This window comes from Dipodomys spectabilis, unplaced genomic scaffold, assembly GCF_019054845.1.
Source record: "Dipodomys spectabilis isolate Male_0828 unplaced genomic scaffold, ASM1905484v1 ptg000069l, whole genome shotgun sequence".
Lineage (NCBI taxonomy): Eukaryota > Metazoa > Chordata > Mammalia > Rodentia > Heteromyidae > Dipodomys > Dipodomys spectabilis.
Genome location: NW_024870746.1, coordinates 24,535,232 through 24,545,625, shown reverse-complemented (window position 1 = coordinate 24,545,625; position 10,394 = coordinate 24,535,232). Strand labels below are relative to the sequence as shown.

General features: G+C 54.9%; 1 protein-coding gene across 1 annotated transcript; it reads right to left on the bottom strand.

Moving 5' to 3' along the window:
- Positions 1 to 279: 279 nt before the first annotated feature.
- On the bottom strand, positions 280 to 7,115 carry Klhdc8a (kelch domain containing 8A). Its single transcript, XM_042682069.1, has 5 exons — positions 6,734 to 7,115; positions 3,198 to 3,362; positions 2,526 to 2,741; positions 1,793 to 1,894; positions 280 to 660 (listed from the first exon to the last, which is right to left on the bottom strand). Exons 1-5 carry the CDS (start codon positions 7,107 to 7,109, stop codon positions 467 to 469), a joined length of 1,053 nt encoding a protein of 350 aa, XP_042538003.1. The 5' UTR covers positions 7,110 to 7,115; the 3' UTR covers positions 280 to 466.
- Between the last annotated feature and the right edge of the window lie 3,279 nt (positions 7,116 to 10,394).

The following is a 10,394-nucleotide window of genomic DNA, read 5'->3' as shown; positions in this document are numbered from 1 at the left end:
TGGGTCAATGGGGCCCGGGCCAGGCCCACCACCAAATGTGGAAAGGATGGAGGTCAAAGAGACACACAGGGTTTGGGGCTCTCTTATCGTTCCCCACTGTTCATCCCAAGAGACTCTCAAACTAGTTCAGAACAGGGGAAGGACCTCCTCTTGGGGGTAACGAGAGAGGTGGAACTCCTGGAGGAGCAGGAAGGGACTAGTCCTGTGTTTTTCTGAGCCTGAGCACTGAGCAAGGACGGTACACAAGAGACAGTTGGGCTCCTGCTGGAGTCTTCTGCCCTTCTTCTCCTCTTCTGGGATTGGTTGTATTAAGGGTCGAAGGAGGTCACGGAGAGCCCCAGAGCCTGACCCTGCTGGCTGCGAGGAGTTGACAAGCCAGGAAATAGGTCAACTGCTTTGGCAAGGCCATTCCTTGTCAGCAGTGAAGGAGAGAGATTCCAGGGCGTAGACGCTGGGCTGCGGATGGCTACGAGTCGGAGACACACAGGGCCTCCACGGCGTCGCTCAGGCCCTGCGTGACGCCCCCCACGGCCAGGAGGCAGTTCTTGATGACGATGCTGGAGCAGGCACAGCGGGGTGTGGGCATGGCAGGGAGCGCCTCCCATCGGTTCCTCCCTGGGTGGAATGCTTCCGCTGTCTCCAGGACAGTGGGTTGGTTCCCTAAAAGCACCAAGGGAATCACAGCTTACCCAGGAGTCCAGTCACCAATTTGAGCCTCACAATTACCCCTGCTCCCCCCCGCCAGCCCCACACCACACACACACCTCTAGCCCTGGGACCATCAGTAAATCTGGCCGCTCGAATGTGCTCAGCTACTGGATTGCTTCTCCTGGTCCTGGGCCAATGGCTCCTGCCAGGCAGCACCTTTGTCCCTCCTACTTCCTTTTAGTCTTTCCATCTCCTTGAGAGACAGCTGGATGTCTCCATCCCTGTTTTACATCTGGAAGTCTCTAGGGCACTACTATGTCTTTCCTGTGTCACACATACGCACACACACAGAACTACATGGGTTTGCTCATATGGTCTTTGAAACGTGAATAAAAGGGGGTATTCTATGGTTCTCAGGAGCCCAGCTGCCTGTATCTCTGCCTGATGACACACATTTTTGGTGTTTGTTTATTTGTTTTCCTTGGTGTCCATCCTGGGGTTGGAACTCAGAGCCTGAGCACTAGCCTTAAGCTTTTGTGCTCAAGGTTAGTGCTCTACCTCTTGAGACGCACCTCCACTTCCAGCTTTTTTTTTTGCTGGTTAATTGGAGAGAAGAGTCTCATGGACTTTCCTGCTCAGGCTAGCTTTAAACCTTAATCCTCAGATCTCAGCCTCTTGGGTTGTTAAGATTATAGGTATGTGAGCTACCAGCACCTGGCTTGACATAGGTTTTTTTTCCCTCCACAATACTAGTGGTCTGTGGGAGGCTGGTGCATCAAATCCAGGATTCATTTAGGCTTTATTTGATCAGATGCTTTCCTGGCCTCAAACAGAGCTGGGTCTCCAAGGAAAAGACGGCACAGAGAAGGTCGAGAGCTGAACCCCTCTGCACTTTGCCTCCAATCATTCCCAGTTATCAGCACGTCCCTTATTCTCGGTGGGCCTCAGTTTCTCTGCTGCAAGAGGATAGAAGGAGCACATCTGGGGCTATAGGCAGATAGGTAAAGTTCCGGCTGGGAGGAAGGCAGTGTCTTGAATTCTGAGTGTACACGGAGTCAGTTCTATTTGCTGCTCATGCAGAGTGCCAAGAGTCCACCTCGCACCATGTCCACTACCCATTCCCGCCTGGATGCCCCGTCCTTACCAAGTCCCCCTGCCACTACGATCCGGCCACTCAGAGAGCCAGCCACAAAGTCGGCCCGTCTCTTCTTGAGGAAGAAGGAGCGCTCCATCTTTAGCCATCCTCCTACAAGCCATGGGTAATGGCAGAATGGAAAATTAAAAAAAAAAAACAACAAAAAACAGGTGCTGGTCATTACTACCAAATATGAAGGAGTCCCAAATGGCTTTCACCCTGGGCTGCGGCCCCTCGTGTTCACCCCTGTGCTCAGGGAACCCAGAGCGCCCCCTGCAGCTGGGGATGGCCCCCTGCCATCCCCACTTGTTACAGTGGAAGACAACCCTGTCAGAGATTCCTGCTGTCCTTGATTCTCCCTCTCTAAACTGGAGGGAAGACTGAGGGGAGCCATGAGGGTGAGAGTCAGGGGTTCCTTCTATTTCCCCATCAGTAAAAGCAGAATCTCTCCCTGACCTGGTCCTGAACAGACATCAGTAAGGAAAGAAACAATAGGTAGAAAAACCTTTGCTGAAAACAACCAACCAGGCCAAAGAGAAGCCTGGAGAGATGAAAGAATTGCATCTCCGAAGTATCCATGAGTGCAGCGGAGAGCTCAGACCTGGGACTGCACCCAGCTGCACCCACTGCACCCAGTGGCCCTGGGATGATGGACAGGGCAGGAGATTTGGGGATTAGCCAGAAGGAAGACAAGCAGCCAGCTTTCACAGGGGATCAGGGCAAGGGTTGGTCCCCGGCTCACCCTGCTCCATGTCAAACACATCCATCGTCCGAAGGAACTTGGGTTGCCGATACAGCCGACCCTGCCGCAGGCCTCCCAGGCTGTACAAGTGGTTGTCCAGGGTCACGAAGCTGGAGAAGGCCCGCTTGCAGGGAATGTTGGGGAACTTGGTCCACGAGCGAGTCTCGATGTCAAAGACCTCAAAGGCATTGACCGCATACTTGGACTGCCGTCCCCCTGGAAGCCAGGGTGGAGGGCAGGGTGGGCAGAAGAGTCGTCTCTGAGGATGGGGCGGGCTTTCCCTTTCTGCCTGTCCCAGTCACACAGGAAGCTCCCTAAGGGGTGTGGCAGCGTGATTCTCCCCTAGTGCCAAGGAGATGCCCAGCCACAGGTATTTCTTCTAAGGGAACTGACCAAAGGGAGAAAGGGAGAAACGTACAACAGTGGGCTGGGAATGTGGCTTAGTGATAGATTGCTTGCTTAGCATGCACAAAAGCCCTGGGTTCAATTTCTGAATACCACATAAACAGGAAAAGCCGGAAGTGGCACTGTGGCTCAAGTGGTAGAGTGCTAGCCTTGAGCAAACGAAGCTCAGGGGCAGTGCCCAACCCCTGAGTTCAAGCCCCAGGACTGGCGGGGGGGGGTGGGGGTGGGGGGTGGGGGGGGCGAGTACAACAGATAACCCGTCCTTACCTAGCACATAGATCTTGGAGCCTCGGAGGAAGGAGGTGGCGGCATATCTTGGGGTGGGCATGGGTGCTAGTGACACCCACATGTCCTTGAGCATGTCATAGTGCTGGAGGTGGTTGTGTGGACGGAGGTCCAGGCCCATCCCGCCTGCAGCATATACTCGGTAATCTAAAAAGAAAGGACATCGCCATCCCCAGCTCAGCTTAGAGGCATGAGGAGTCACATCTCTCACCAGGGCCAGGCCAAGTGCCCAGTCACTGCTCTACCAGTTGAACCACAGTTATGTCAGTGGGGGGGGGGGGGGGGACACACTCAAGGTCTCTGTGGTGGCTGAGCCTGATTCTTCCTGAAGCCATGGCAGAACTGCTAGCAAAGCCCAAGTCACTAAGGCTGTCCTGGAGGTGGGCAGTAGTTGATGCCTAGGACTGAACAACCCCTTTTTAGGTCTTGTCCTTCTACTGACCTCCTGCCTAGACAGCTTGAGGGGAAGCTGCTGTGGCGAGGTTTTCTCCTGATGACCTCTGGGAGTGGCCTGTCCTTGGGACTTCCAGACTGACACTCTTCAGAGACAGCATGGATCTTTAAAACACAGTCAGGATGGGTGCTGGTAGCTCACTGGGCACTGGTGGCTCATGCCAGTAATTCTAGCTACTCAGGATCTGAGGATCATGGTTTGAAGCCAGACTGGGCAGGAAAACCCAGGAGACTCTTTATCTCCAATTAACCACCAGAAAACCAGAAGTGGAGCTGTGGCTCAAAGTGGTAGAATGTTAGCCTTGAGCAAAAAGAGCTCAGGGACAGCGCCCAGACCCTGAGTTCAAGCCCTACAACTGACAAAACAAACCAAACAACACAGCCCTGCTGTCATTGATCTTGTAAGATACCACATGCCTCTGGATCTTCCTTAGACACTTCTATTGTGTGTGTGTGTGTGTGTGTGTGTGTGTATAAGGGAGGGTGCCATCCTCCTTCACAGGTGATGGCCTATGAAGTCAGGAGACACCTGTGCTAAATGGGCTAGGGCCAGGGCTGAATGAGGGCAAGGTTTGTGGTGGGGAGACCTGGCTTCTTCAGGAAACACAGTTCAATGGGGAACTGGGCCTTGATCAAGGCCTCCCATTTCCACTGCTCCTGCCTGCCCAGTACCTCTACTTTCTAAGGTTACTAATGAGTCATCAGTACTATTTCCTTCTACTTCCCAGACTTTCTGACTAAGGCTGGGAGGTGGGCTTCCTACATGAGTAAGTCATCTAACACAAGTCCCATCCTCCCTTCCCCACCTGAGCTACCTTCCTCCTGGAAAGCCTCCTACCCACTCCACATCCTGTAGCACTTCCGGGCTCAATCCTGACTCATCCTCTTGCATTCACCTGGGTGTCTGAATGGAGATACTGGGCCCTGAGAGCCACTCTGGTGTCTCCTGAGAGATGGTAGCTCCATTGTCCTGCTCCTGCTTGCCACGTTCCTGAAATCCTGTTTCTCTCAATGTATTATAGGTCGGTTGCAGTCTCAGAATCCGTGCCCTGCCTGGCATGGAAATGCAGATGAGCCCAACTGTTGAACCGATTTGAAGCCATAATTAGGTGCACAGATGTGATCATTGCTTAATAGCTTTGTGACCTTGAGCCAGTGACTTAACTTTTCTAGGCCTCACACTGCTTCATTCTAAAATGAGGATGAACATAGCATGTTGGATAGGTGGTAAGGTTCAAAGATAAAGGACCAAGGGTAAGGACTCAATACATGTTCTTAACTTGTCAGCACCATTTCTTGAGGCGATAGAGGGCACTTGTTCTCTCTTTCTGGCCCTGTGGGCTTCAGAGCCTTCCATCCTTTCTTCCTGGGAGCTTAGGGAAACCCCACTGGCTGCCCTGCTGTAGGGGATTCTGGGCAAGAACTTCTCTCTAGACACTGTTCTTGGTCAGAACGGCCTTCTGAAACCACAGACCAGAACTTCTCCCTCTCTTTCCTCCTTGGAGTCTAGCACTGTGCTAGAGACTGAGCAGTTGGTAAAGAAATGTTGACTGCTGGGTGCTGGTGGCTCACATTTGTAATCCTAGCTATACAGGAGGCTGAGATCTGAGGATGGAGGCCCAAAGCCAGCCAGGGCAGGAAAGTCTGTGAGACTTTTTTTAGTATATGTGCTGCCCAAGCGAGCACTGGGAGATTCTTATCTGCAGTGAACCACCAGAAAGTTGGAAGTGGCACTGTGGCTCAAAGTGGTCGAGTGCTAGCCTTGAATGAACAAGCTTAGGGATAGCATTCAGGCCCAGAGTTCAAGCCCCACAACCAACAACAACAAAAAAAAAACAAAAAAAAAAGGGAAGAAAGAAATGTTGGCTTCTGATCTAGGCCTGACAGGTAGATGGGATGACTGAGAAAAAGAAGGAGGGAAAGATGAGGAAAAATATGGGGGGGGGTGTCACCCTCACCCTCTACTGAATACCTGCGCTGCTCTGGCAAGCATGTGAACTTGGGATCTCCTAACTCTCATTAGACCATTTCCCATAAAGCTGAGTCTTAGTAAAAATTGCATTAGATACCCCTCCCACACCCCACCATGCCTCTGGGCTGTATTAGGCTCAAAAAGAATGAACTGAGGGACTCTGAGGAAGTGAAATGAAGATCTTAAATCCACACAGTTGGGAAGCTAATGCCTGGGAGCCTAGTGAACCTGGATAAAGAACGAGCTATGGGAACACAACACTGAACATTCTGATCTCCACTTGCACCTCTGAGTCTGGGAGGCAGAAGGGAAAGAGGGGAAGGAAGGTGGGGAGAAAGACTTGGAGCCAGGCGCTGGTGGCTCAGGCCTATAATCCCAGCTACTCAAAAGGCTGAGTTCTGAGAGCCATGATTCTAAATCAGCCTGAGCAGGAATGTCTGTAAGATGCTTATCTCCAATTACCCAGCAAAAAAAAGAAGCGGGAAGTGGAGCTGTGGCTCCAGTGGTAGAGCACCACCGTCCTTGAGCAAAAGCTCAGGGACAGCACCAGAGCCTTGAGTTCAAGCCTCAGTACAGACAGACAGACAGACACACAAACACATACATACATACACACACACACACACACACACACACAGTGCTGAAATCAGGTCCCACAGACCCCTAGGGAGGCTCAGTGAGCGGGCAAGGATGGAGTGAACCCCCTCAGGACTCCAGGTTAAGAGTCTGGTGGTGAAACCTGTGGGTCTCCGTGGATGGGGTGTGGTGGGTGGGAGGCGTGGTCTTTCCACCCAAGGATGGGGGACCCGGGTCTGCACCTACCCCACGACGCACACCCGACACCTCGACCCTCCGCTCCAGCAGTGACCTGCCCAGCTTGCTGGGGGGGGGGGGGGCGGGGGTGTTCCATGGAATTCCGACACTTGGCGGCTCAACCTCCAATTCCCCATCAGTGGATCTCATGGCGAGGATCAGATGGGAGCAGGGGCATAATCAGGGTGGGTTCCCACCCGTTATCTCCGGGGAGGGGCCCTCTCCCCTCTCCGTGGCCACCCTCCCCCCACCCCCCCACCCCGGCCCCGGCCCCACTCGCCTTTGGCCGTGACCGAGATGCCCATGGCCGCCTCTCGCAGCGTGCTCCTCTTCTTCCACTTGCCCTCGTCGATGTGGTACATCTCCACGACCTTCAGGGGCAGCTGGTTGGTGCCCACGCCCCCGATCACCATGATGCGCTTCCCCAGGGCGGTGACGGCCACGCCGGCGCGGGCGGTGGGCAGGGGCGGCAGGGCGGTCCAGCGGTCGGCCTCGGGCGAGTAGACTTCAAAGCAGTCCACGGGGACGCCGCCGTCGTCGCAGCCCCCGATGGCGTACACCTGCCCCCCGCTCTCCAGCAGGGCGCAGTAGACGCGGCGGCGGGGCAGCGGCGCCAGGCTCTTCCAGTGGAAGTCCTTGACGCTCGGCACTTCCATGGCAGCGCGGGGGTCCGGGCAGGCTCGCCCCGGCGGGGCGGAGGGGGACAGGGGGCGCTCTGCCCGCTAGTGGGCGCCGCGGGTCCCCGCGCCGCCCCGCGCCGCCTCCATGTCGCCCCGGGGGCGGCGGCTCCCGCCCGACGCCGGCCAGCGCCTCACCGTCCCTCGGGTCTCGGCGGTCCCGGCGGCGTCCACGCCCGGCCCTGCGGGAGAAAGCGGGCGAATCAAGGGCAGCCCCGGGGGGAGCGGCCGGGGAGACTCCGCGGCCCCCACGCCCCGCCGCCGGCAACTTCCAGAGCCCCCCACTCCCGCCCTTCCTCCCAGATCCCCGGCCCCGCCCGGGCCCAGCGCGCGGGCCGGGTGGTCTGGAGGGCGATCGGGGACACCCCCGGCACGGGGCTCCCCGGGGCGAAGGCAGGCGGGAACGAGCCTCCCCGCCCCCACCCCCCTCCACGCCGCGTCTCCCCCGCAATCTCGGCGCCCGCATCCCCGGGCCGCTTACACAGCCGAGCCGGAGCCGCGCGGGGCTCCAAGCGCATCTCCCTCGGCGCCCCGAGCTCCAGCCGGGAGGTGCGGGGAACCGGGGAGAGGGCGCTCGGCCCTTCCCCGCCCGCACACCGCGGTCACACAGGCGGAGGGGGAGCGGGGAGGAGGAGGCCGACGTGGGGAAGGCCGGCGGGAGGAGGCCGGCGATCCCGCGGGGCGCGCAGCCTCGCCCGCATCCGCTACACCTGTGCAGGAATCCGCGCGCGCCCCGCCGCGGAGCGAGCCGTGACCTCTTTACATAAGCCCGGCCCGGCTGCGGGTGGGGGAGGGCGGGGAGGGGCGGGGGTCGGGAGGGGGGCAGGCCCGGCGGCAGGGGAGGCTCACCTGTCGTCTACAGAGCCTGGGAAGCGGGGAGGGAGGAGGCACTAAGCCAAGTACCCAGATGATGGGGACCAGACTCCCTCCGGTGTGGGGGCCGGCGTTTGCTAGTGTTTGTTTGGGGTGAGGAGGCGGAGAGTCCAATTACTCAGTTTGTCTACAGTACACAGACCCAGTTCGTGACAATCTGCCTCTGCTTTGGCAAGGTCGATCCTCCCCAAAGGTTTAACCTCGAGGAAGCAATTTAGGTGGGAGTGACCCATGCAGACCCACACTGTGCCCCCCCCCCCCCAGCCTGCAGGTGTCTGCCTCACTTCTGCCTGTCCCCCAATAGGCACAGCCATGGCTGGGTCTATGTACAATTCACAAATGCCCAGATACAAACGTGGACGCACAACCAGGGACACCAACATAGGTGAACATCACCACCTTGGCACACCTCAGGAGGTACAAACCTGCTTGGCTGATCTCCATCTGGACTCCAACCCACGGGGCTAGACAGGATAGAGTCTTCAACCCACTTTCCAATAATAGCCTTTGCAAGACTGTAGGCCTTAGTAACACAGGTGCGGGCAGCAGCGGACCACCGTCCTACAAGGCTCATGGGAATCTCCTCTAGTTCAGCCCCACCTGGAAACACCCAGGCCTGAGTGCCCAGCAGACCTGGGTTGAAATCTTGGCTTTGAGAACTATTTAGCTATGCTGAGCATCAGTTTTCTTACATATGTTATTTCCTGCTAGCTTTATTATTTAGAGATAGACCGTAGATTTGCATGTGGTTGTAAGAAAGACTTCTTTATCTAGTTTTCCCCAACAGTAACATGTTGGGAAACTCAAGTACAATTGTACAACCGGCCTATTGAAGTCAATCAGTCCAAGCAGAGAGCATTTTCATCCCACAAACATCCTTCCATCGCCCTTCCATCTGGGGCCCACTTCCCCCATCTCCTTCCTCCCCAATCCCTGGCAACCGGTGCTGGGTTCCCCACTTTCAGAAACTCCTCACTTTAAGACAGACAAGCTGGCAAACTGCTGGCTCACACCTGTAATCCTAGCTACTCATGAGGCTGAGAGCTGGGGATCACACAGTTCAAAGCCACCTGGGGCAGGAAAATACCTGAGTCTCTTATCACCAATTAACCAGCAAAAAGCTGGGAGTGAAGGTATAGTTCAAGTGACAGAGTGTCAGCCTTGGGTAAAAAAGCCAAGGGAGAGTAGGAGGCTCTGAATTCAAGCCCTAGTACTGGTACACACACACACACAGGCACACACAGGCACACACAGGCACACACACACACACACACAACTTGTTAGACAAATAGAATCATACATTATGGAACTTTTGGGGTGCCCCTCCACTGCATGTAACTCCCTGTAGATCCATTGTGGCTGTTGTATATATCAATTTGTCATCTCCTTTTATTTCTTTGGAGCATTCGGCGGTGTGCTTGTATTTGTGTAGGTTTTTGTGACAATAAATGAGATGGAATTTATCAAGTGTGCACACTTGACACCCAGGGCCTAATAGATTTCCGTGAATACAGTTATCACTCCTAGACTTCTTATGAGATGCAGAAGCTGTGCTTCACAGCAAGCCATGTTAGTATGATGAGCTCTTGGCCTAACCACTTCAGGTTTTTTGTGTGTTTGTTTGTTTGAGTTTAAGGTTCTCATCCATGCAAAATGAGTACCATCACAACCTCTACAGAAGAAGGCTGTGTTCTGTTTTCTGTTCAGTAAGTACTCATAAATTGCAAGAGGATATGGTCTGAATTCATGAAGTTTCTTAAGAATCACCACTAAATACTCCCTTCCTTCCTTAGCAGGGGTGGGAGGAAGAAAGAGTGTGAATTTGCCCAGAGGAACAGTAAACAGATCTTTAGCTTTTTCTTTCTTTTTGTGCCAGTCCCAATGCTTGAACTCAGAGTCTGGGAGCTTTTGTGCTCAAGGCTAGTGCTCTACCACTTCAGCCACAGCTCCACTTCCAGCTTTTTGGTGATTAATTGACAATAAGAGTCTCACAGGGGGCTGGGAAGATGGCTCAGTGGTAGAGCGCTTGCCTTGCATGCCTGAGGCCCTGGGTTGGATTCCTCAGCACCACATAAGCAAAATGAAAAAAGCTGGAAGTGGCGCTGTGGCTCAAGTGGTAGAGCTCTAGCCTTGAGCTGAAGAGCTAAGGGACAGTGCCCAAGCCCAGAGTTCAGGCCCCACGACCGGACCCCAAAAAACAACAACAACAACAATAAAAAAGAGTCTCACAGACTTTCTTGCCTGAGCAGGCTTTGAACTGTGATCCTCAGAACTCAGCCTCCTGAGTAGCTAGGATGACAGGTGTGAACCACTGGCACCCAACCAGATCCTTATCTTAACCTGACTGACTTGCACAAACCAGCACTCAGTGGTAGACTGAAAAGGTTTGTT